The 27,483-nt window shown below is 40.3% G+C and overlaps 2 protein-coding genes across 2 annotated transcripts in view; both read right to left on the bottom strand.

The window, feature by feature from the left end:
- Window positions 1-5,959: 5,959 nt before the first annotated feature.
- LOC134846382 (ATPase inhibitor, mitochondrial-like) overlaps window positions 5,960-27,483 on the bottom strand; it is a 181,162-nt gene continuing 159,638 nt past the window's right edge. Inside the window, exons 2-3 of the mRNA XM_063863709.1 lie at window positions 7,011-7,141; window positions 5,960-6,308 (exon numbers count right to left, since the gene is read on the bottom strand). Of these exons, the coding sequence (XP_063719779.1) occupies window positions 6,098-6,308; window positions 7,011-7,132 (333 nt within the window). The 5' untranslated portion in view covers window positions 7,133-7,141 and the 3' untranslated portion in view covers window positions 5,960-6,097. The remainder of the gene's footprint in view (window positions 6,309-7,010; window positions 7,142-27,483) is intronic.
- LOC134845692 (peptidyl-glycine alpha-amidating monooxygenase B-like) lies at window positions 8,471-17,192 on the bottom strand. The gene is made up of 7 exons (XM_063862735.1): window positions 16,349-17,192; window positions 16,077-16,215; window positions 15,555-15,808; window positions 14,855-15,291; window positions 14,179-14,398; window positions 13,451-13,683; window positions 8,471-10,247 (listed from the first exon to the last, which is right to left on the bottom strand). The coding sequence occupies exons 1-7, from the start codon at window positions 17,151-17,153 to the stop codon at window positions 9,621-9,623; spliced, it is 2,715 nt and encodes a 904-aa protein (XP_063718805.1). The 5' UTR covers window positions 17,154-17,192; the 3' UTR covers window positions 8,471-9,620.

Genomic DNA, 27,483 nt, shown 5'->3' with positions numbered 1-27,483 from the left:
AAATGCAGCTGTCTGAGGAAAGAACTTAAGCCAACAAGTAATTATAGTTGTCTAATTTGCAATAGTATTTCCACTTATTGCTCAAATCAGAATGCTACTCTACGGATCAATCAGTCTGAAACCTTGCACACCGTCAAAGAGTTCTGCTCTCTCGGTTACATGATTTTCAGTGGAAGTGATGCAATAATTACATCATCGGACAAAATCGCAGCGTTCTGGACAAAATGGCGGCAGATTGCGCCTCCGCTGCTCTATAAAAGAATTTGCTTGATTACAAGGTGTCATATATAAAGAGCTTGTCTCCGGCCAGTTCTGATGTTTAGCTCTGAAAACTGGGCGCAGACTAAGGCGATATCCAGCTCTTTTAAGAGTGCTGATATGAAATCTCTGGGTAGGATCACGGGAGTCACATTTAAAGATAGAGTTACTAACGATGCAGTAATTAAACTGACAGTTCTTATTGATCTTTTCAGGCCACAAGCGCGATCACGCGTACGATGGTTTGGCCAAGTTCAACAAAGAGAAAACGACCATGCGCTAAAATCAACGGTCCGTGTTTTAGTCCCAAGGAAAAGACTAGCAGGAAGACTTAAAAAACGCTGGATCGATTGTGTTAAATGGAAACTTATTAGTTTAAGCCTTGTACACACATACTACCTTGATCGGTTGGCATGGGAAAAGGTATTATCTTCCATTAAATAGCTTAAATGCTATTCAGAATGCCCTCATCTGAATGCTGGAACTGGTCAGGCTATCCAGAAATACTATTACTTATACACTTTTCGAATGTCCAACCCCGTCGCAGTGGGAAAACGGACAAAAACCGCATTAGTAGTAGTGTGAGAACTCAAAGCAGCCATGTCACTGTTATTTTCATACTCGTCCGTTTTCAGCATAAAATTTGAACTTGAAAACTTCCTTTAAGACTTGAGAGCATCATTACACAGTGCAACGTTTCAATTATGAAGCATGATTTTCAGTTCGTACAAACTCAACAAGAACTCCTTGTAACAATTGCCGAATGTTAATTCACTTCACCACAACAGTGACGCACAATTTTTATCGAAAAGATGAAACTAAACCATTGTTGAAAGCATTAGAGATTTAAGTGCTTACCCCATATAGTTTTTCAGCTAATGAAAGCAATACCTTGTTTAATCTGAGAAATGGGATTTTTATACCTGCAGAACAAACTCTGAGCATGCATGAATGATTCTGGTTTCTACCTAATTGACGAGCGAACTAGAAGATATTCTATCCCTTATAATTTGCAACTTTAGAAGACGGTTAAGAAATTGGAAGAAACACTCGACCAAATTCATCAGTTCCATTTTACCGTTAACACTAATTGAAAAGTTTTAGACTGCAAATGCTTTTGAATATGACGAAACATTCAGATAAAAAAGTAATATCGTTTTTGGTTGGCAATATAAAGTTATTTTTTATAGTGAAGTCAGTTAAACTGAGCCATCTTGACATTGTTTATTTAATTATAATCAAAATTGACTACGTTTCTAAGGAAATTAAAAAAGATATCAAAGAACCTGTAGCCGCATTTGAATTCTAATTGCAACTTTTATACTCTTACGTGTGGAAAATGAAAATGGGGTTGTTAAATCAAGCAAGACTTAACACTAGTAGCAAGGAAACATGAAAATTGGAGGCAATCATTTTGTTCAGGGGGAGAATAGACGTATACGTTTATGCTTGACGAGATACAGGGATGGGATAAAAAACTATCCTTTATTCCACTTACTTGCGCGCAAAAACAACACATCATCAGCGGATATGCGCTAGGACGCCTTCATTGAAAGTTTCTTTTCATTCCATTTCAGCCTTATAACTTAGAAAAACATAAAAATAGATTAATCAAAAAACGGCGGAAGTGAAAACATAATAAAAAACAGTACAATCCAATTATCTTTTATTGGCATTGGCGTCCTTTTTCTCAACTGACAAACATCCAAAATTAGATTTATCTTTTTTTGGCCAATTTCTTTGGCATCAAAAATGCGTGGGTTTGAAAGCTTCATTAAAAATTCATTTCTGAATTCGGATTCACTTTTTCACCCAATTTTGCTTTCATTTTCAGTTTTTATATTCTTTGCAGATTAAAGAAGTCTTAAGCTGGATAAGAGCTTCAAAAGCTTCAATTTAAGCTAAACTATTCAGACGAAGTGACGTATTTGTATGACGTCTTTGCTCTTCAACTAATGCAGTACAAATTGAGTGAAAAAAATCTACATTTTCTTTTAGAAGCTTCACTTCTGACTAATATGACACAGCTATAAATCAGAAAGTCTGCAATTCAAACATCTCAAAAAAATCAAATGTTTACTGTGCAATTAGCACGGAAAAGGACCTCAACGTTTTATGCGAAAAAGAAATTCTGCCGTTTTTTAGTGGCACAAATGACTTGCAATGAACTCAGAATTACAAACCAAGTGAAATCAGAAGTTGGCAAGACTTGCGGTAAAACACAAACCTAGCATTGCAAACTCGCGGAAAGAAAACCAGACGAAAGACACTAAGTCGAAAGTTGTTTTTTTTTAATCTACAAAACTTCATTCGTTTGACTCGACTTATGTTTAACTAGGGGAAAACACGTCAATAAATACAATCAATAGCGTTACACAAGCATTTAAATGCATAAACTGAGCGGCACATAAGCCGAAAATACTTGATTGGACGCCCGTTGGGCACAAAACAAAACTTATCAAACTGTTTGAACTATATAGTTTTAAAACTCGAAGCGCACCTATATTGAAACACACGAATCTACCAAATCTGTTTGCCCTCAAACAAAATAACGTAACTAAGCCGACATAGCACGATCCGAAACCATTTAAGTTATTTAAAAAATTCAGCGGAAAATATAAAATCAGAGTTCGCAGATTTACAATTTGCATGACAATTTAAATTTAATTAAAATTGCTTAAATAAAAAGAAAAGACCATTCTTTAGGAAGTACACCGGCAAAAACAAAAAGACAAACGATAGTTCGACAATTCGACAAACGATAGTTCGATAGCTTCGCACCATTTGGGATACCACAAAAATTAGCATTGCAAGCTAGCAGACAGGAAAGGAAAGGAAGCAATTAAGTACAAAGACAAAACTTTCGAAGAAACCACAACTTAAAAACTTCAAAACATTGTCTGAAATGATGCTCTATTTGAGGAAAACACGTCAGAATTACATTCGACGGCGTTTAATGAAAAATCAAAAACAATTTTTGAGCGAAAATAAAAATGGTGTCATAAAAAACTTTGAACTATAATTTCTATTCTGTGCAATTCGGAGGAAAGCATAAAAATTATGGTTCCCTTGAGCGGCCCAAAATTAGGTGAGTGAGCCGATAAATTATAAACCGAAATCATTTAGGCCGAAAAATAGTTTGAGCGAAAAACAATAATAAAAGCAAAATCTACGAAGTCAAGACTAGCAGAATTACAAAGTGCAGAAGTAAATGAAAGCATAAAAAACAACTACAATAAAAACTGCATGCAGCAAAAAAATTCCAAGATGTGGCAGCTAAGCCGACAAAACATCAGCAGACAAATAATAAGCCGACAATTTTTTTGAAACAGAATTTCCCGTTTCAAAAAAAAAAAACAGGTACTGGTCAGATTCGAACCCAGGACCTTTGCCGTCCCAGGCGGTTTCGTTGCCTCCAGACAAAGTGTGCCGCAGACGCTTGGAAACTGGAATTCATCGTGAAACAAGATACCAAATGATTTAAGTGACTCAGTTAAACAAGTTGTTAACCTAAAAAAAGTCTATATTCCGATTTGATAACGCTTGCTAACCGTAAGCGTAAACAATCAAGATATAGCCGGGAATCCCCATCGTTGAGATCCCAAGGCACGCGCTTTACCACTAAACCAAATAAGAAGGGACGTGGAAGTTATTGAAATTTCATTTAAAAAAACAAGGCCAAGTTCTTACCCACTTGAAATTATTTACTGGCAAAACATCTTTGTAAAAAAGTCTAAGAAAAAAAGAAAGAAAAAAAGGAAGAAAAAGCCAACGAACGAAAAGTTTAAATGATTCATCTGAGAAATTATCATTTAATTTGAACAATCACAGAAACAATAGAAAAAATTTTAAAAAGACTGAAAAAGGACATGCAACGGAAATATATGGATCTACTCAACGCTTTATTCTGAGGCAGAACTTCAAATGTTCTGGAATCCAGGATGTAAAATAATAAGCGTGTGAAAGGGTTCGAATTTCAGAGATTTCCTTAAACAAACTAAACTAACAAACAATCAAGTCACCAAATGTTTTCTTTTCTCCCTCTTTCTCTCTTGTCCAACCACCCAGTTCTCCATTTTGCACTGCGCGTTCTTTTTCAATCCTTTCCAGGGGGGCAGTACAACAGTGCCGAAGTACAACAGTGCCGAAAATGAAAACTTTGTTGAACAGTGCCGAAAATGAAAACTTTGTTCAACAGTGCCGAAAATTTGAATAAATTTCATCATATTAAGTGCGGCAATCAAAAATTAAACAGCGATCGTTTTCAATCTTAAGTAAAACTTTTAGATTTTGAGCAAGAAAATTTGCAACTTAGACGTTTTGGCGCCAAAATAATTGTTTAATTTGCAATTGCAGACATATTGGCGCCAAAATTGGAGTGATTTTCTTTGATAATTAGCGTCAGTAATTTCCCGCTCTTTAGAAAATGCGTGTAAATTATTCTGAAATTTTGCGCCTTTTTCGGCACTGTTGTACTTCGGCACTGTTGAACGCCCCCTTTCCAGGTTTACCTTTCCCCCGATGGATCTGTGCATATTATTTTTAATTACAAGACCTTTTCGGTAATCAAATCCATTACTTTTGGTCGGAATTGCCACGTGTTATCGGTAGTGCCACGTGCTTAAAAGAGACTGTTAACCCCGTATTGCTTATTGTTAAGAATTGATCAAACTAGGAAATATTATATTAAAATTTGTTATTTGTGTTATTTTTGAGCTATCGCGCAAAATGGGCAAAACTTCAATTCAGTGAAGCGGATTGTACTATTTTCTACGTTGATAATTCACTTATCTTTTCTCGAATAATCTTTGGGCACATTCTTCCATTGATGACATATACATTGTTTGGAAAGAAGGCTTTGAATTTAAATCCCTGTTTCTGGGTTCCAATAACTCTTCAAGCATGGCGTAGTAGCCATTTCTACCATTCCACGCTTGCTTAAGCCACCACCGCATACGCCAGACGACATCTCAATCCGCGTGGCAGATAAACTTGACTGTAATAGGCACAATTGGTTCCAGTCTCAAGGGGTCACAGACAGAGGAAATTGATGGATTAAGGCTCATCTGCAGATACATTGCCACGAGGTATTGGTCAAATGTGTGCTCTACAGCGAACGCCGACATGATGTCAGCGGGATTGTTAGCATTTGCCATCTTTGAAACTAGTTAATAAATTTATCACAACAATTAAGCTAACAAGTTTTGCTAATTAGAACTTCCTTCAAATTTGAAAAATATCAACCCTATAATATAAAAAGTTTGCAATGAAAAGCAAAAAACGCTTTTTTAGTGTGCATCAAAGAGTAAAAAGGATGGAAGAAGGCAGGAAAAAAATATTTAAAATTTTAAAAAACAAACGCCAGAGAACCGAACCTCAGTCCTCGAACATCCAAGAACAGTAGCCAGTGGATAAGACATGCTATTAAACTGACAACACTGTGCAACAAAGATGCCATTAAATGGGCACTTTTATTTGCCAGTTGGGTTGGAAAAAAGTGGACTTAGTAATGAAACAAAGCTCGCATGTAAAATCATTAGTTCAGCAATGTGCTCAAGATTCAATTTATTCATCCGTTACCAAACGTATCACTTTCAATGTCTAGTCTCAGCAGAAAATCACTCTTATTTACAGCTCATTGCGACATTTATCTCAATGGTCGATCGGTATTGTTTAGACAGTCAGTATCAAAAAACGCCAGTTCTATAATTTCTTCAATTAGTTTTCTGGTAGTAAAATATTTAGAGTGTAACCATTACGAGGCAATAATGACATGTTTAGTGTGTTTGTTCAATCTAGAAGTTTTTCGAACTTTCTCGGACATTCTAGAAAGTTCTTTTCACTTAAGCTCTTGTTCCGCTTCTTCTAGCTCCTCTATGTCTTCTTTGCTTCTGTCAATGATAGACTGGAGTCTCTTGATCTCCATCTGGGCATCTTGGATGTGGTCCTTGTGGAGTGACTTAAGTTTCTTCAGTTGTTCTTGTTGTACTTTTCTATAGTAGCTGTCTTCATTCACAGCTCCCTTCTTAGACATGGCCCCACCGGCATCTCTAAATGATTTTAAAAAACTTATTAATTAGCTTTTCCTTGTGGTACGGAAAAATCGAACGGAAACAAACACACCCTACGGCATCGCTCCTTCTCACTTCGTTGAGGGGGGTTGGTTTGTCTTCCTTTTAACAAAGGAAATGATGTGAACTTAAAAAGAAATCAAAAGTCAAACCGCGAAAAAATAACTTTGAGCCTGAACAAATTTTAAGACTTTTCCAGCTAAAAAAAACGAAAAAAATCATCATGACCTATATAAATACGAAACTACGTTCATCGACTCGTATTAACATTTTTTTTAAAACCGAGCGAATTATCGGAAACCAAAACCGTTCAAATTGAATTCGGATTAAAAATTTAATGCTGTATCGACTTTTGTTTCTCGGACAATTGTGCCGCGGACAAATATGTTCGAAAAACTGATAATATCCTAAACATTTTCTGACGTAACTAGCAGAATTATACTCGAATTAGAGAATATCTTAACTGCTCATAGATCAAATTTTCAACTATTTATCTTAATTTGACTCACTATATTGAATTTAAATATCAATTTTGCGCACAAGTTTTTTGAAATTGTCATTTTGAGGGCTCATATTGAAGTTTCGCATCGACATCGAAACCGATCAGCGCAGTTTCTGCAAAAATGCAGTTATTATAAAATTTGGGAAGCAAGTGAAGAAACGCTTCATGAGTAAATTTACTTGATGGCTCCCGAGTCGTTGATAGCAACTACAGATGTCACATGGATGGTTCTCCTGGTCAAGGCGGCAACACCAACCGACACACCTCTGAAACTAGCTGAACCACAGACCTGTCTCAACATTTCAATTCTGAAGAGAAATTGTTTTAAGTTGAACGGTTAAATAAAAAAAATAAATCAGTCTTTGAGCGAAATAAACCATTTGCAGTAAAAGTAGCACAGATCGTTCCTTCCGTCCATCAACTTATTGTCTCTTGTACATACACTATATTTTTCTTTCTTTGAACAAGTATATCAACATTTCACTTTTGAACGATTCGATTAAAACTCGTAAAACACTAACAACTGGCAGGCCAATTAGTCCTCCAAATTCATCCGCGTTAGCATCTCAATAAGCAAGGCATTATAAAGGGTTTCCGACGGAGTTAACAAATTTATACACAATCAGATGAAAAGATAAAAGACAGGTACACTGAACAATATCGTATTAAGGGGGGGGGGGCGGACTCCCCTTTCTTCAGATATTTGACCCTGACCACCCAAATGGTCCTATAGAACTATTTTAGGCATCCATTTTCGGCCGACAGACCCTAAAACTTTTCTAGGCGTCAATTTTTACTAAACTTGAGTGGTAGCCCGCACCGAAAAAACGCGATTTTTTGGTCATAACTTCCAACAAAATTCCATTAAACGTCGTTTGGCCCGTTTTTTCGAAAATTAAAAATTTCGGAAATTTTGGCTTGGTTTTTGAGAAAATCTCGGATTTGCCCCTGATACTACATGCTGAATTTTATTTTTGCTAGTCATTAAAAATGCGCGAAGAAGTACATACGCCATAGTTAATTCCCACTCCGAGAAGCGTAACAAAATTACATTAATATTATTAACTGGACAAAAACAATGCTTGCTGAGTTACTTTCCCCTTTTGCAATGTTTTTTTTAAAATTAATTTAAAAATCATATTTGTACTTTCCATGATTCCATATTTCAATCCTTTTTCAGATTTCGATTGATTTGGAAACGCTCTCAACTTTCTCGAAACTGAGAGGACCATTAATGAAGTCTTCAATAGGATGTCTGGAGCGCAGGAAATGAGAATGTTAGAGACCTAATTATTTCCTGCTTCAAATATCTGTCCTCAAGCAAAACGTAAGGAGTATAATTAAAATATATATTAACCATTTATTTCTCTAGAAAACGCATCAAAGACGCAGCATTGGTGGAATTGAATAATACTAAACAGCAGTGGTACAAATTTGACACTTATAAGCAGCAGAGAACATAAGTAAACACTAGTAGCTATTATTACGCAGCTATCAACATACTAACTCGACTGGTTAGGTTGATAAAATTGATGATCTATTGCAAACTATTATCACAAAAAAAATCAGCAAAAAGGTCAAAAACCAGAATTGAAATATTTTCGGAAACTATTTGCATATATTTTCGGAAACTATTTTTTCATATTTTCGGAAATTAAAAGAGCTAGTAGCTTCAAGGTGATAACTGATTGCAGTCAAATGCGCCATTCCTCAACTTCTGATTTCTACGCCTGCATCTATAAATCATCAAAGCACAATTTTTATCGTCAACTTATCACTATTTTTTCATCTGAGAAGGATGAAAGAAATTACGTTTTCTAATATAGAAGTTTTTTTTTATTATTTGTAGCATGAAATATGGTAACGAACGACGCATGGTATAAGTCAAATTTTAATAATCATTTACTTCGATCGACATTCTAGCCAAAACATCTAATCAAAGCCAGCAGCCAATTAATACTTGTTATACTAAATCATATCCACTTCAAATCTCCAATTCATTTTTTTCAAATTTTTTGACACAATCAACAATTTGACACATTCGAATTGGAAAAGCACCAGTAATCTGTATGCAAATTAGTAACATCTTCCTTGTCCATTAACTGCTCTCGGATACTCAGATTGACTGAATAAAATATATTCACCTGTAGTTGAGTCAACACCAAATTGCAAAACAGCACATGCGTACAAAAATTTCACCCTCGGCCCAACATGAAAACAATATTTCTATTCAACTAACTACATGCAACTTAGTGAATGAAAGGTTAAATTGAAATATATTGCACAAAAAAGCAACGTCATCTATACACAATGAAAATCAAATATTTACAAATTAAACTAAAAAGACAAATTGATTGAACGCACTAAAGTCTAACATAGTACTTCCACGGTCAATAAATGAGTTTGCTAACGGAAATTACACTGCATAAAATTTCGAACTCGATTTTTCTCCTTTTTTCAAGCAGAACTTGGACTGAAATATACAAAATTAACACCATGTTAAGTCGAAATTGCTCTACTAATGACTGATAAATTAAATTTGTAAAATAAACTTACCCATAATTGTCAATTTGATAGAAAAAGCGCCGACTGTTACGATAGAATTTATATTCTTCATTCAATAAATAATCTTATTTAATAAACAATTTTGAAAGTCATTTCTAAACTAACTTTACTTCAAATTTAGAAGCAAAAAGATAAATTAAGTAGCTTGTTATTTTAGACAATAAATTTAAAGTAGTGAATGAATGTAGAGAGTGACGTAATCCCCAACCATTGCGTAATAGTTTTTACATAACCTGCTGACTGGTGAACTCTTCCGTTTCCGAGTCAGTCAATCGGTCTGCCTCACGATCCGAGTCGACACTCGGCAGCCGATGGAACCCCCTTTTGCCTCCCCCTAACATGCCTGTAACTCCATTGACCAACCCATTACTGCTTCCACTTCCCCCCGCTCCATTCGAGTGCTTCTTCTTTTTATCACTCAGAGTCGCTTTGTCGTAACCCTTCTTTGATGACCACGAGACGAACTTCCTGTGATCGGACATGGGATGACTTTTGGCCCTTGACCTCGAAACTATCGTCGCAGTGACTACAATAGTCAGTGGAATCGCAATCAACAGCAAAATCGCCAACGACGAGTAGAAGCTGTCGTCAAACTTCCCGCCGAAACCTTTTCCACTCCCATCTCCGACCAGTTTCGAGGACTTTCCTTGGGATACCCCGCGTGCGAGGAATGATTTCTCCATTTGAATGAACTTGTACAGTTTTCGTTCGCTCCTGTCACAAACATAGACGTATTGGTTCTCAGGTGATGCCACAATGTCGTGAGTCATAGACACAAAGCCTGTCTCTTTTCCCGGCGAGAAGGACTGCATGGCTTGCTCAGTAGTGATATCCACGGAAAATGCTTGCGTCTAAAAAAATCGCCAAATTTTTACAATCATGGAGCCAAATCGACGACCACCTATCATTATAAGGTTTACAGCCAACTCAATTTTTTCAAAACATTGCTTAGAGACCGTTGGAAAAATATCAACGAAATCATGAAAATCGGAAAAACGACTGAATATTTTCGAACCATTTTCCAAGAAACTAATTATGGTTATAGTACTCTTCGATTTTTCAACAAGTTTTTGGATTGACATCTTTAGATAGAAACAAAACCAATTTGAGAAAAGTGGGTCAATAGGCAATTTTTTTATTCACTTCGCTAATGGACACTTAATAACTTTACTTTAAAAACGTGAGCTCTTTTGAACTATTCCAGTTATTACTAAAATAGGGATTAGCCGCACAGAGATCCCGATGACCCGTTCATTCAATTGAACTCAATGTCAGATTTGGCGGGTAATTTTCAACAGACTTTTCCTCAGATCTTACCGGCTTTTCTACATAAAAAAGTGTGTAACCATTCATACAGGGAATATCTTTGCAACATGTTCTTTCAGTTTAACCATTAACCTCAGTGAGCGGCAGTTTATGAGAAAGAAAAAAAAAAGATTCTAAAACCATTGAAATCTCATTATTTTGACTTTTCATTAGTTCATAAGGTTTACTAAAAAATTTCCTAAGATCTTACCGGCTTTCAGCAACAAAAGTTTGTAACCTTTTATAAAGAGAAGATCTTGGCACCATGTTTTTTCAGTTTAACCATTAAACTCAGAGGGTGGCAGTTTATGAAGAGAAAAAAAATACAAAAAGATGGAAATCTCACAGCCATGAACCCATAGCCACGTAGTTATTTATACATGGAAAATTGTTAATTCTGTTTTTTCGATTAAACTCCAAATCTCCAACTTGGCAGGGAAATTTTCGAGAAAAGTGAAACAAATTTGCAAAAACATTTTCAACTTCAATATTGGACTATTCCCAAAATCAAAATAAATTTCCTGCAAAAAATAGGAAGTCGCAGCTTATGCAGGGAACTCCCGCGATCTATTTTTTGATTGGATCCTTAATCTCAGATTTGGCAGTGTAGTTGTTCAGAAAAGTCAAAGAAGAAGAATTCAAAAATTTGACTCTTCCTGATAAGACGAATATTTTTTTTACAAACAAGCGTAGTTACTTATGCAGAGACAATTCCTACAATCGGGTTTCTCGATTAAACTTATAACGTAAGAATTAGCGGGGCATTTTTCGAGACAAAGAGGCGAAGCCGAGCTTCGCACCAATTGTGATACAACACTAACATGAAATAAAAACTAATCATTCTAACTTTCATCTCTCGTAGAAGTTCATTCCAGGCACACATGTCAGGCACTTGAATTTTAAATCAAACGAAACAAAAAGAAACAAAGCCGACAATCTTTGCGCAGACAGTTGAGCCGAAAAAAAACGACTTTATAAAAAAAGTTTAAGTCCCACCTTCAACAACAAGTACCCCTTGAAACTAATGAACAGCACTTGCACTTGAAATTACAATAAAAACTGTCTGCAGCACAAGCAAAATCTGTTGTGGCAATTTGAAATTGAGTAGACACGAAAAACCAACAATTCGTTTTCTCGGATTTTTTTTTCAATTTCCTTGATACTGCAAAAAACAAGATCCGGCCACGACTCGAACCCCAAACCATAGGCTACAAAGGTAGGTCCTTTACCTCACGGCCAAGAAGGAAGCAATCTGCAACCTTTTAAGCGAAGCTAAGAAGAGAATAAGGTGAAAATAAGTGATTCAACTGATTTTGTAAACTAGTTGTTAACCCGAAAAAAGTCTATATTGCAGTTTGATAACGCTTGCTTATCACAAGCGTAAAAAGTCAAAAACTTTCCAAAAAGTGATCAACATTTCAAGACTAGGCTTTTCCGAAGGCCGCATCTTTTTTAAAAAAAAAAACTAGGGCGTAGCCGCTTGTACTTGGGTACTGTTGTTTCGATTTAACTCTTGATATCAGATCTGATAGTTTCAAAAAGCAATCTAAAATTCAAAAATTTGCCTTTTTAAAAGCTTTATATTTTTTTCTGAAAAAAGCAGGGCGTAGCCGCTTACGCCTGGAGAATTCTCACAACCTGTTCTCTCGATTGAATTTTCTACTCACATTTGGGAGTGTAGTTTTCCAGAAAATTTGAGAAATTTCTAAAAAAAAGGTCAAAAAATCAAAAATTTGATGCTTTCTAAGGCAATAGATTTGTGTGAAAAGTTTTTTTAAAAAATTGGCTTAGCCTTAGCTGCTTATGCAATGGAGCTACCCACCACTTCTTTCATTTTGAACCCATAATCTGAGCTTTGGCCGGGTAATTTTCGAGAAAACCCAAGAAGTCCAACAAATAGGTCAAACAATTATTCCATCGAAATTTCAGAAAAAGTTGAGAAAAGAACAGAGGAGTATGAGGTCAAAAAAAGCGCTAGCTGTTCTTTGTATTGGCCCCATAGTTTGGCAAAATCAGCATAAATGTTTTCAAAAAAATACTTAAAAAATTTCGAAAAAAAAAATATAGCCAACAGACAATTTGGAAGAGAGTCCTGAACGCAAGGAAACAGAAAAAAAATGGCAAAAATATACATGGCCCGACGGCTCTTTGAACTTCAAAAACAATTTATGATTAAAACTTTTTTGATAAAATGAACGCAATTTGAGAAAACTGGATTGATAAGATATAAGTTTTATTCCACTAGGAAATGTGCAAAATAAAATCCATCATCGAACCTAAATTTCGATCATACTTTTCCTGAATTTTACACTTGCTGCTTGATAGTAGAATTTGCATGCCTTTTAGCATAGGAAAGTATTCCAACTTAAAAAAATTAACCGCGAAAAATAAAATTTTAGTGTGAATAAATTTCAAGCCTTGCTGAACAAAAAAAAATCACCAAGACCTATATAGGAGTATTCGCTACGTTCATGATTCTTAAGAAAAATAAAACTAAACCAATTTCATTTTCATAGTATCTGTTTTTGTTAAACAGAAATATGCGGATATTGGTCCAAGTAACACATTTCCCTTTTCGTTCAATGCGGATGTTCAATAGTTATAGAAATCCAGTATTTTTCGAAGAGTTTGGAAAAGGTAAAAATATCTATTGGGACGACTATCTCGAAAAAATTCTTTGAAAAAAAACATAGTATTGGTTCTCTTAGTCATCAACAAATCATTTGTTAAATCCTCAGCCACTCTTTACCTTGATATTGGGAGATGATGGAGCGGCGAGGATGTAGAAGAGACTGCCTGCCTCGCTGTAGATGACAGCTGACAAGTGAGTTCCGAACACGGACGGAGAGTGTATCACTCGGGTGCTCTCCCCCGAGTCCATGTTGAAGCAGTGCACTAGTCCATGGGAGTAGCTGGCAGCACACACTAGCGAGAGGGAGTCTGCTACTGTGATACTACTTGCCTCCACGTTGTCATTGATGCCTAGATTGAAAGCTGGATGTTCACGATTTCTTAAAATCAGTAGCTTATACGCGTCAAATACTTCCGTTACGGTAAATACATTCGACACTACTGAGAGAAATGCAAGTGCCACAAAAACCATAAAATCAGCCTTTCTAAGTTTACTTCAAAAATGCAAACTTTTTGTTGTGATGTCTCAAAAAATAAACAGGCACTCGTATTGATAGAACCAGAGCCGGATCTAGGATTTTCTCAATCGGATTTTCTCGACTTTTGAGAAAAACAGGTCAAAAAAGGCGTTCGAAAAAAGGCGAAAGGTCAAGAAAATTTAGGGTCGACCAGCCAACAACGTATGTCTTGAAATAGTACCACAGGGCGGACCCTTTGGTTCGTTAGGTGGTCGAATTTCTGAGGGAGAAGGGCGTCCCCCCTCCTAAATCAGCGACTGGATACCTGTAAATTTCGTTTTGATTTAACAATAGGTAAAGCAACTCTTTCAAAAAATAATATACCAACCAGTGTGTTCTTCGTCATTGAGACTAAACTGCTCTTTGAACTTCCCATTGCTGTCCAACTTTACCACCCTCGAATTGCAGTACCCGTCGGCCACAAAGATGAATCCCCTCTTAGTGGACACTGCCACATCTGTCGGCTGACAGAAGTGAGAGGCGTCCGATCCAGGCTCTCTAGGGGTGCCTATGAACTGCATGGGTTGACGCAGGTTGATCAATGAGAACTGAAACCACATTAACATCATCTTCGTTAAATTCAAACAATTATAGGCAAGCAACGCATTGAAAGCTTTCTGTTGGCTTCAATAGACTTCATACTTTCATATAATTAGAAAAAAAGTACTTTGTACTAACTTCTCTACTTCACATTAGATAGCTAGGAAGTTTATAGAAATGTCAGACAAAAAAAGCTCTTTTCAGCTAATGCACTCAAAATTTTCAGACCAAAACTTTAGAATAATTTACCTATGAAGCGTAAAAAGGACCAATTAGAAGAACATTTTAAGTGACCTTTTCTATTTATAGCTGAAACTAGCAATTAAATTGAAAATGAGGTTTTAATGCTTTTGCATTTAAATCTAGAGGCATGGAAAAATAGGCGACCATTAACAGCGACTTAATTAGGGCAATTAAAATAGATCTCATGACTAAATGATAGCGACGAGGAAAATAATTATGACCTTCACAACTTGATGCTTTGCAATGTCGGTCACATAAATATAGTCCTCATGATCCACGTACAGTCCATGCGGCAACACTAACAGTCCACCTCCAAACTTATTCAACACTACCCCACTCGCAGAATCCAACATCACCACCACGTCCTCTTTAATGGTCTGGCGTCTCCCCTGGAAGAAGTTGTAATCGTCAAAGGAATCAGCAGTGTGGCTTCTATCTGCTCTATGGACAAACAAAACGGTTCCGTTCTTCAACGTTGCAACTCCTGTGATTTCGCCGTAGTCTTCCGGATTGTAGGCGCCTTCGACGTTTGCGGGCCAGTGGTTGTCAAATATGACGCCTTTGATCTCTTTTGCAGCTGAGGCGTCGGGAGTGTCGATGTGTGAGATGATTTTGTTGTCGTTCCGGTCACTATCTTTCTCGTCACCCAACTGGAGACCTGATACATAATTTCGAACAATTTTTCTCCATAGCGTATACTAACATCCTATATTTTGAGCAATCAATAATTCCCCTCTTCAAATTTTCCCCTCTTCATGGAAAAATCTTCAAAGGCCAATTTTATCAAAATTTATCACATAAAACACACGGTACTTGTAAAATGATACTAAAAAATGTGGCGGCATTTTCCGTTGAACCTATTTTTTGTGGAAAAAAATTATCATTTCCAGCATCAATAAATTCTCATTTCCTATTTCTCACCTGCATCTTTATCAACGTGTCCGACTTTCTGCAGCTCTTCCTTCTGATTCTGAATCAACTTCTCAAACCTCAGAACATCCTTCGAATAGGAGTTCTCCACCAATATGTTCGTCTTCTCCGCTATCAGCTGGTTGTAGTCTCGAGGAATGGACGAGAATAGGTTTGGGTGGCCTGGTTGGGTGCATAGAAGGAAAGTGTTCTTGTTCTCGACCAGGGTGAAAAATAGGAATGTCAGCGAACACTGGCTTTCGTCTCTGAAAATTTAAAACAAAATAGCAAAAACCTAGTTTCACAACTGATTGATAGCTCTTAAGAAAAACGAAAAAAAAAATCGTTAGAAAAATAAGTGCTGCGAATTGATTTAAGGTAAGTTTCTTCTGTTGATGGTGTTGACTTAGCGCACATATTATTTATTAAGCTATACTGTACTGCTCATGTCAAATAAGCAAGGATGACTCAAACAATTGTCCAATTGAGTTGACAACAATACCATGTGAAAAACGAGCACCTATAAAACCTTACCGAGTGTATTCGCCATCAGTTGCCGAGTTCTGCATGAAGTAGTTGTAGTTCCTCGAACACCTGATAGCCAACATGTCTCCATTGTTGATTTTGAACACGTGTTCCATGGGATAGAACACTTGGGGCCAACCTGGATTGCCTAAAAAAATTCAGCATAATTGTTTAAAGTCTTGTCAATCACACTGAACGGAATCCATGCAGCAAATAGACACACTAAGCCCCGCTGCCAACCAAAACTAATTTGCCACGAAAAAAAAATAACTGCTGCTCACCTCTAGCAATGGGATCCCAGTCTAACACCCCTTGTGCATTTTGCACTCTAAATGCAGATATTGTGTCAATTGTATCATCGCCGATCATCGCAAAACCAAATGGAAAAATTGCGTTCTCATGTGAAAACGTGCACGCGACGTCAATTTCATCGGTTGACATTCCGGTTCCAATAAAAACGTATGATCCCGCTTTGAAGTGCATAGGCTCTCTAGATATGGTCAGTGCGAATCCTGACTGATCAGTGAATGACGATGGGACAAATCCTACATCGCGAGAACTGACGGAACCTTCGTAATCAACTTCGAGTACCAGGTATTTCAACAGCGACTTGGATCCGATTTCGAATCCAACTCCTGGCGGTAAGGGAACGTCAGGAGCGTTCGGGCCCCAGCTGTACACAATTTGGGGGTCGTCTTGACACAGAGTTTCCGCTTTTAGGCAGTCCCAATAGCCTGTCTTTTGATACGGTTTAGAGCACCCAATGACCATCATACGAATTACACGACTGTTGTCGTTGACGATTGGCTGTATCTTGATTATGTTCTCAATATCTCTTATGTTCAAAAAACTTTGCACAACACATACTGACGCTGCATTTTCAGCTACTTTCAAATCTGGGACTCTTAGTTCTATGTGATATTCGTCAGTTGGTTCGTTAAGAGAACCTAGTTGACCTCCAAGGTCATTGTACAAGTTTTTGTAGCTATCCGCTGAATCTTTAGGATCAGGAGGACTGAATCCTACGAAGGCGGCGAGTGTCGGGTTAGCAGGCGTGAAAATTAGTGAAAGGTATAGAATAAACATAGCGATTAGCTAAATGTACATTACAATAATAAACCTGAAAAAAAAAATAGAGAAATTAGGATGAACTAGGTTTGAAATATCATTATTTACGGGAATTTTTCTCCTGAAACGCCGGACGTATCTTCAGTAGCAGATTTAGAGGATGAAGACGCCCTGACCCTCAGGGATTCGACCCCTGACTAACCGAGCCCCCTCTGGTACAATTTTGGGACATCCATTTTTTCCCAACCGATTTGTGAGAGCTCGAACAATCGATTTAGTCGACCGAAAAAGGCATATCTTGCAACCCAGCAAATCTTGCCCCTTGTTTATTACAAAAACTTACGCAAGGCGAACTAGCGCAGATTTCAGTAATCGGTGTGACATAACTTGCCACTTTTTTACCTTGGAATTTTTGAGCACTTTTTGAAAAATTTCAAAAAAATCGACACGCCAAACTTCGAGTGTACTAGCGCCAAATAATGAAGTCCACTTTATAGCAGACATAGACTTTTGTCGAAGAAACATGATGTGCCTGGTGAAAAATTAGGTGGCTGCAAAATTGAAGTGGCTGCATGTCAAACACAAAATAAATAACGTCAGATTAGAAGAAATAAAGGACTTGAAAAAGCTAGGATATATCTCAAAAACAACGGACTAGTGGCGCTATGCTACTTTTCGAAACAGGCATTGGGTTTTGCGCCATGAATCAGTACTAGAATCAAGTACTAGAATCAGTACTAGAATCTTTTAGCCTAATTGTTGTGATAAACTTATTAAATAGATTTGTTATGTTTGATGTTTGTGCCTGTTTGTGGAGCGCCCTCTGAGGGATTATAGAGACAGGTCTGTCAAGTGGCTTTCTGTGGGGAGGTGGGAAACTGGAACTGGCTTGAAGAGTCTGGTGGTGCACCGCTGGACCTACTGAACTCGGGTGAGATTGTTCCTTGTTTTTGATTTTTATAATTCGATTTTAAAATTTAATTTAATTGTCTTTTATTTTTTTTTATTTGCTGATTTATAAAATTCCCACTAACCGCTTATCATGGGTTAGTTCAGTACTGTAAAGTCCCCTCAAACTCCTTTTTTTTACCTTTACGCTGCGTCAAAATGAGGAAAAACAACAAAGAGTGTACAAGCAAAGATTGCTTAAAACCTTCAGGACTGATAAGTTGGATTAGATGTGATTGTTGTTCTAGTTGGTATCATATCAGTTGTGTGATTATTTCTCTTAGCGACTCTAAGAAAACCCATTGGTTTCAGTGTCCTTCATGCGTTGATGTAAAATCGGTTAATAAAGCAACAATAGGTAATGATTTAGTGCCAGACAATTATGTTATTACAGCCATCTCAAATGTCCGAGTACTCAAGAGAGTACCAGTAGACTCGCGTGTTCCCTTGGCGGAAAGTCTGTCGGACAAAATAAATGACATCGTCTACAATGTAAAAGATGTTACAAAATGGCTAATTTTTTAAACGTCCTTCTTGTTTTTTTTTTGGAGCAACCGAAAAGAAGTGGACGCAAACAGACCACAAGCATGAGGTCTTTGATAAATAAAAAAAATCGAGCAATTGACGTGTCACTTCCAAAACCCCATCTTAACGTTTCAAGCCCGCTTCTGAGTGACATCGAGCAGAGAATAAAGCTAATAAGTAGTGAGCTCGATGAAGGAAATGTGAAGCAAGGAAAAAGGCTTGCTGCTTCGGATGACAAAGTTGCTCCATTTTCAACCGATAACTATCAAAAATTGTTGTCTAAGCACCCTCAGCGAGCCAAATTTGCAGCTCCAAATCCAGAAAAGTTGGATAGTTTTTTCTTAACCAATTTCGATCTATACAAAGCGATAATGTCCTTTCCGAACGGATCAGCAGCAGGTCCTGATAAAACAGTTCCTCAAATTTTTAAAGATCTTTTTAGTAAGTCGAATGGCAGTGCAGGACTTAATTTTCTGAAATTGCTTACTAAGCTGATAAACCTCATTGGAGATGGCAAAATACCCGAACCCCTAAGATCTTCCTTTTTTGGCGCAAAGCTTATCGCCCTCATAAAGATAGACGGAGGGTTGAGACAGATTGCCATAGGCAACACGCTGAGACGTATCGCGTCTAAATGCGCTGGAAGCAAGGCCCTCTTTGAGCGACAAAACTTTTTCGGAAACGTACAGGTAGGATGCGGTACCAAACCTGCGCAATCGTTTCGAAACTTAATTGAACGCGACGATAATTCAAAATGCACTGTTCTTTTAAAACTAGATTTTAAGAATGCCTTTAACTCTCTAAATAGAGAAACAATGCTGAATCATGTTTATTCAAATTGTAACATTCGCCCAAATACTACACAGTGACGAAGCGTAGAAAAAGTATCTACCAACGACTGGCAGGTGTCAGTTACCTTAATTCTACTCGTTTTTCACCGTCTCGACCTTGCCAGTTTATTTTCTGGTCTGTTTAGGGCTAAGTAAAAAGTTACTATTCTTAGGCCATCAGTCAAACGACTTTTGATCAACTTTCATTTACATGCGAATACAACCACATAGCTGAGTCTCGGATCCTCAGACTACGTGATTGCTATTAAAAACACGGCTCGAATACCCTATTTTAATATGTTTTTGGTGACAGTTCTATATTAAATCCATTGGAGATGGATTGACCCTTTCCTCTTCCCAGCTACTCATATTGTAAAATATCAATCAATACAGGTGTTAATTCAAAGTTCTATGGCATCAGAGTAGCTAAAAAGTTAGTTTACTATAGTCTTTCACCATATATCAGTCTCTGGGGGACCGAGCCTCCGCTTCCGTGTTTTCCGCGAGATAACGTCGTTATCACTCCCAATTCGTGGCACGGGAGGGTACTGCTCTCCACCACTTCCCCACTGAAGCCTCCTTTCCCACTATCTTCTTTTGCTAAGGCTCTTATCGTGCGTGATCGTCACGATCAGAGGCTTCGTTTTTCTGTGTTAACGTGCGACTGTTTTACACTATATTTGCTGCTGTTCTGACTTTTTCACCTTTCTCAGTCAAAATTGCAGTTTTTTGTATTTCTGAGAACTATTCGTTCGACAATCGAAATTTTGAAAAATTGAAACTTCCAGAATATTTCTACCCTCCTTCGCAGCAATTTTTCGTCGTTAAAGATTTTAATCGTTTTTTCGTGTTTCGCCGGAAGGTTGCGCTGTGCCAATCTGGCAGAATGGCACTTACTCCCCGGACAGTTCCCATCAATGTCCCTATTGATCGCATAACACCGGGTTATCGTCAAGTAGTGTTCTCTATAATCAACCTTACAACTCGCATTAGAAAAAGAAATTTATCTACTCCACCTCAACTCACTACGGGTCACAAATGGAATCGTACTACATCTCACTGCCTTTCAACATTTTCACAATGTTGAAAGGCAGTGTCCTAGATAAAATTTCTTTTCTGACTACTTACAACATCTTGCCATAAAAAATTTTTTCGCTCTTGCTGATTAAAAAGTTGGGACGTGGCACGGCCACGCACCCGTTAAAATTAACTTAACGTCACTCACCAAGTATAATCAGTTATTTATGCGGTCCTCTTTGTTATTAAAACTAAGAAACTCTGTGGCTAGGAAAGTTATTGAGTAACTCACCCTCTTCGAGCGAGCTTACCCAAACTTACCAGGTCGCCACACAGTGAACACGTGTCTTACACAGGTTAAAAACATCAGTCGTGTTCAAATAGGTAAATATACTCACCTATGTTCTATATATATACATAAGTAGCACAACTAAAAATTTCTTTCAACAATTTCAAAAATTGCAACAATTTTCAAAACCTGGTCTGAACAAACTTAAGCAAAACAAAAAGTTTAACAGTTTCAATAGTCAAACTTGGTTGATTAGTTTAGGTTTTAGCACACAAAGACAATCAAGTTTTTCTCCTTCTCTCCCTCTCTTGTTTACGTCTTCACTTCTCCTCTTCTTTCCATCATCCTTGTTTCATTGCTTCTCCATCCTGATCTTCAGTTTCACTGTCTTCTAGAACTTTTTCCAACATGTCCATGGAGTTGTGGGCTAGCCCCAACTCACCTGTTCCAACAGCCTCGGTTTGCAACAAGGTAGCAAGTCCACATTCACTTTTTGCTCCCGGTTCCTGCAAAAGCTGTTGTGAAGACACAGGCTCACATTCCGTTGTAGGTCAGCTCGTAAGACCTCTCTCTTTTCATTTTCAGTTACACAAGGTGCTCCAGCTACTCGCTTCACCGCCGTGGTAACAGCGTTTCGGTGCGTTAAGAATGCTCTTTTATAGGTTCCCGGTCCTATATCAAGCTGGAAAGATTGATAGGTTTCCGTGTGCCTAGATATATGACGCTTCGCGCGTTCATACGTCCATGATGTCATCACTGCACGGAACCAAGGCATCAATCTTTGCCTCGACCATATTCTTTCAATGGCTTTGGGTATTCTCAGAATCTTGCAGATGGTTCTGAAAAGATCTAAGTTGCGGTTCATCTTTACGTTGCTCAGCTGCTCAGGTGTCGGCACGGCCGTCTCCTGCTCACTTGTGCCCGTGTTGGCTTCTAACCATCTCACCGCCAGCATGGCACTCACCACCACAATCGACACTTGTTGATTTTGATTGGGCAACCCCGTGGAGTACAACTCCCCCACGTCCCACACTAATACTAGATTCCCGCGTTTGGGGTACCACAACGTCTGCGCCAGGCAGTGGCAAGGATACTCCCTATGGGTCATTAGTATGTTCCTTCGGGTCCGATACCCTGAGGCTCCCAGCAACGGTTCCACTTCCATCATTATTCTATGCACCTCGTCCTTTTCTTCTATGGTGGGGAATTCAGTGGGTAACGATCCACTCGCTTTCTGCTTCTGGAATTCACTCACATTACCTTCGTTCAATCTCATGAACTCTTCACCCACTACGTCTTGCAACTCGCCTTCAGATCTCTTCGGGACGGCCCGAATGATCTTTGCCAATAAATCATACGACCTTTCAGACATTCTGGCCAACCTCACGCACTTTGGCACAGAGAAGAGTTGGTCGACCAACACCTGCTGTGTCCTCGCATCCATCACCACCATGTGCGTAGGGTATCTACTGTTGCAATATGGTGCAGAGCTCGAACCCACCAGATATCTCGAGCCAGCAGGTCTATGATAGGCCTCACTATCCTTCAAATTCATTTCATTTTCCAGAGCTTCTCGCCAGCCTCCGATCTTCTGCTCTGTCTGTAGTGCTCCAGGGAATACTTCCACACTGAGGGACTTCACTAGCTCATGGGCACGCTCTAGGCGTTCCAGTGATTCTATCGAGCTCGTCATGCTGCAAAATCCCAAGGCAGTGATCAAGTTTACTTCCATTACTCCATGACAGTATGCGATCAACTCCATTCCACTCTTATCTGACATGCTCAGACTCCTATACAGTTCTGCGAATTGGCGATGCTGCTCACTCAGCATAATCAAGCAATGCTCCGAGTTGCGTACATGTCCGTCCACTCGACTATTGTGAGCTAGACAGGTGCCCTGTCTCAGCCAGTCACTCGATGGACTTCCCTCGGATGGTTCCATGGATGGGTTGTTCTTCTGCTTCGTTACTTTTATGGCCAGCAGATGGTGTATCATGGCCAGATTGCGTAAACTCGCGTCATCATCCAAGTCCAACGTTATATCCGCCGTCATATCCCAGATTAAACCGGCGTTTGGATGTGGACACCAAGAAGGCTTCAAGAATTCCCACATGGTTATTAAGCTGGTTTTTAAGGGACCGTCCCGAGAACCACAACCAAAATTCACTTGCCCCTTCAGCTCGGGAACCGAGGGTTTGACCACTCGTTCCTTCAAAACAATTCCCAGCTTGGGTTATTCCACCATCAACATGCCAGTTTCCTTGACTCGCTCTACCCAGAAATCGAGTACTATGACTTGTTCATAGTCGAAGTACGCTTCCCTGGCTTCCGCATTCACGAAGGGATTATATGCCATCCCCGGTATGCCGGACACATATTGGAACGACTTCAACTTCCCCAATGTTGCTTAGTCTTTCTGTCCCCTGACTGCCTCAATTAATTCCCGGCTCACTTTCAACTCCCTGTTGGAATACCTTCTCACTTCTTCCAACCTGCAGTGGCTCTCCATATCGTTCGACTCCTTGTTTGACATGGCCAGCGGCATGTCCTGATATAGCTCCAGGAGTGCCCTCAGGAAGTTTCGTTCACCATCAACTCCCCCTTGCCGAATGGTTTTTATGCATTCTCCCAATACAGGAGTGGGGATACGATCCACCACGAACTTTACGAAGCAAAAGGCATCTCTAGAAATCAACTTTCGCAGGGCTTCCACCAATTCCAGTTCCTGTTCCTTTGATTTTGAGTCGTTGTTGGATTCATATTCCGCCTTCTTAATTCCCATCAAACACCAGGCCAATCGTACCTGCAAATCAGTTCCTGTACATGGATAAGCTACGTATGCTGCCACCGTCGCCGGCGAATGCATCGTCTCGTCAAAGTAGCTTTGGAGGGCCGCTCTCCAAGAGATCCCTAGCAGTTTTTCCAGGCCTATTTCGTTTGCCCTCGAGGACATCACCGTGCCGTATTCTTTCCTGTTCAAGTTAGAGTTCTACGTCAGCTCCTTCAGCTACTCCTGCATGGCTTGCTTCTCATTCCAGGCCATCAGGTGCTCTCTCGCGGAATTCCTCGCCTTCAGCATCTCCACATAACCCCCTGCCGGATCCCTCACGTGGACTGAGTCTGGCACAGTGATTCGACCACGTCGAGTTGTCCCTCCAGCTTCATCCGGACCATGTTGGTTCTTGAGGGCTTGTAATTATCAAGTCCTCCAGATCCACACTGACTGATCACCTCCATTTTCAGCTTAGTATCCGCCAGAGTCCGTGCGTTTTTCTTTGACCTCGTGGCCGTTGTGGTCAAAGCTGCCAATAGCATAGGGGGTATCAGGTTCTCTTTTTCTCCCCCGGCCAGCATCGCAACATCTCCTTGCCCACTTTCGACTGAATGAGCTACTCCTGCCAAGGAGGCCACCACTGTGCTGGCTTTTGATTTCACCACTTTCTGGTTCACGGCTCTGCTTCCTGTCTTTCCTCTTTAACCGCTTCAGCCCTTTTTTAGCTCGTCTGACGGGTAACTTTCTCGTAATCTGCTGATCATCGGTACTGTCCTCTGTAACTGACTCGGTCAGAACATCAAACTCTACGGAGTTCATTATTTCTTCTAGAACCTCGCGCATGATGGGTTGGTTTAATCCCATCTTCAGTATGGACTGCGTCCTGTATCTGCGTATCACGTCCCATGTCCTCTCCATGAAGGTCACTCGGTTCCAGGTTACTCCCGTCTCACGTTCAAGTTCACTCTGGTATCTCTCCCACTCCTCTTCCTGTAGCGTGCTCAGGAAAGATACCCTCATATTCTCCTCAATCTTCCTCCTCCTTGGTGACTCATGGAGCAGTTTCTGTAGATCCCTCCTGAAGTAGTCCATTGCCAGGCTTATTGGTCCACTGGGGATAAGCTGACCGGCGCCTCCTTTGCAGGGGCACGAAAGACGATGGTGTCATCAGCAATAGATTCCCATCGACTTCCCCGTCGTCGTCTTCACTAAACTGGTATTCCAGCAAGTCTCTCTCCAACGCTCCTAAGTCCTCTCCATACGACTTCTCTCCCTTTCACTCCATGTGATCATCGTCCTGGTCCATCAGCTCGTCGTCATTCGCATCAGGTTTTGGCTTAGGTCCCGAAGGACCCTGTCGCATATCCATGCCCGAATCCGGCCGCGCCGGTACGGTCAGGTCCCCTGCGTTATAGAACAACTCCTCGTCCACTAGAAATTCTACCGACTCCTCGCCATGTGGCGCCAGATCATCCACCGTTATGTAAGTGCCTCCTCTGCACTCTTTTATCACTTCCAGGATTACTACCTTCACCTCTTCTGACCACTTCAACCTTGACAGATCATCTGCATACACATCATTCCACACCTCAGCCGAGACCTCTGGTCTCCTAGAAGGGGGTGCCTTGATTTTCTTTCGGCTCCAGACATCGGGGAATGCGAAATCGAACGTGTGCGTGGCCGCAGCGTTCCAGCTGATGAAGCGCGGCTCCATCCCTCCACTCCATTTCAGCATTCTTTCTTCTGCATCACGAGCCGCTCCAATGCGAGGGGCAATGGCAGGAGATGTGACTCCCAACAACATCTTCCTTATCGGTGGGTATCGAGGGCATTGGTCCGGCAGCGGCCTCGACCCGGAAAACCGCGCTTGCTGGTTCTCTTTCACGTGTGCGTAGGCCTCTGGCAAAAGTGGGACCCTCATCGCCTCTCCTGAATCCTTCACACCACTGGTAGCAGATTCCAAAGCTTCGGATTGAACTGGTCATGGGAAAGGTCCTCGCGAATCATTCGGCACTTAAAGTTGTTGTTGAAGTCCATCAACACCCAACCCGCCTCTGCTACTCTTCCAAATAGCCTATCGTCGCTGGCTAACGCTCTTAGCTCCTTATGTTTCACCCAATTCAGCACGGAGCAATCCACTACCGAAACTAGGTTGACAGACAACACCGAGCTCCTGTATGCCTTTACTTGTACGTCGGGGAACGCAAATGACATTACGGAGCCATTCACCACCGTGACGAACTCCCGTAGTTCAAGAATCAGAGCCAGCGGATCGATCCGCATCATGACAGCCAGATCTGTCAGCAAGGGCATGCCACAGTACTGTTTGCATTCACCCGCATCCGTCGCCACCTTATCCTCTCCTGTGATGCTCCTGTTCTGTTGCAGGAGATATTGGAGCAAGAGGATCCTCCAGTCCTTCATCTTTTTGAGCGAGGCGGTTTCCAACTGCGCGTTGAATTCACGACTCGTTCCCTGAAGTTGCTCTGGGTAGCGCAATAGCACCAGCAGATCGCCCAACCGACCATACGTCATAGCAATCAGGGTGAGGAGCCCGTCCAATCTCAGGTCTGCCAAAGCTTGGGTAAAGAGATTCGCAGGTCCCTTCAAGAAGTTCTCGTGACCAAATGTCACATACAAGGCTAATATCAGGCCGATCGACAGTTTCCGGATATCCTTGACAAAGCTCGCGATCAGGTTCAGGGATGCCCTCGGGTAGCTTGTTGACAAGAATGATGGCGTCCATGCCACTCCCATTCCACCCAAGATAGCGTCTGATTGCTCGTATTGTGCCCTCGTGGCTAAAATATCGGCTTGGAATTTGTCCAATGACATTGTGTTCACGTCCTGCATCAATTGCGACATCATGCCCCCGGCTAACTCCCTCTCGTTAAATAAGTTCTCCAGATACGCGTGTATCTCCTTGATCACCGCCGGTGCATGCTCAAACGCGTCTTCTCCCAAGGTACACAATCTCGGTAACAAGTACAACCATGCGTTGCTGTGTGGCTTCGTACGCAAAGCCAATGCCATGAGATCCTCTTCTGCCGATGTCATATTTTTTTTAACCGTCCTCCACTGCTCATTCTCCGCGTGATCCATTTGTCTGAACCAGAAATCATCAGCCACCTGTTGTACTAACAAGTGATCGTCATCTACCCCTGGCCTCAATTTCAATAATCTGGCGAAGTTGGACAGCTCCAACCCCAGGACTTCATCCAGCACCAACCGAGTTGTGCTACAATCCTTGAATCCCTGTATGGCATTAGAAATGTCAGCCCAAATGGCAGGAAGCTCAGATCGGGATGGGTAGTAGTTGTTGGGTTCCACCGTTCTGTTTGGCGCGGGTATTTAAACGCGGAATCGTCCCTCTGCTATCGTTGCGACCATCGTGTACACAAACTGAAGGGGTTCTGGCAATGTGGCATACCCCGGTAATAATACAAAGACAACCTTCACCACATTCTGGGTGAAGCGGTGTTGTACTGATGTTTCTACATCATTCATGGCTGAGAGCAATGTCATTATCGCCTCTCCTATGACCTCATTGCTCGGGATCGACCCATCCGTCAGACGTGACAACATTCCTCTGCTCTGCAGGTAATCATTCCAGCCTGCAACCACTATCACCTGCGGCTCCATGCTGACTACCCTTCGCACACTTATCATCATGCCTGCTGATTGTCCCCAGTCCAACTTAGGCGCCGTCAAGAAAATCACATCGGGCCAAATGAGAGAACGGGACGTGTAGAGGTAATCCGAACTGGCCACTATCAGGTATTTGGTAGCCTTCATATCCAAGGGATCATAGGCGGCAAACAGGCTGTCACCGACTGGTGCCATCAGTCCTGCATATCTCTTGTCGTCTCCTTCCACCGAGGTTGCTCGGGGATAGTCTCTCGAATGTTCACCAGGCGCCTGGGCGGGTGGTTTAGCGAACTGCCTGTACATATTGTGATGCTTGTT

Source organism: Symsagittifera roscoffensis, chromosome 5 (assembly GCF_963678635.1).
Source record: "Symsagittifera roscoffensis chromosome 5, txSymRosc1.1, whole genome shotgun sequence".
Taxonomy (NCBI): domain Eukaryota; kingdom Metazoa; phylum Xenacoelomorpha; order Acoela; family Convolutidae; genus Symsagittifera; species Symsagittifera roscoffensis.
This window is presented reverse-complemented; position numbering and strand designations above follow the sequence as displayed.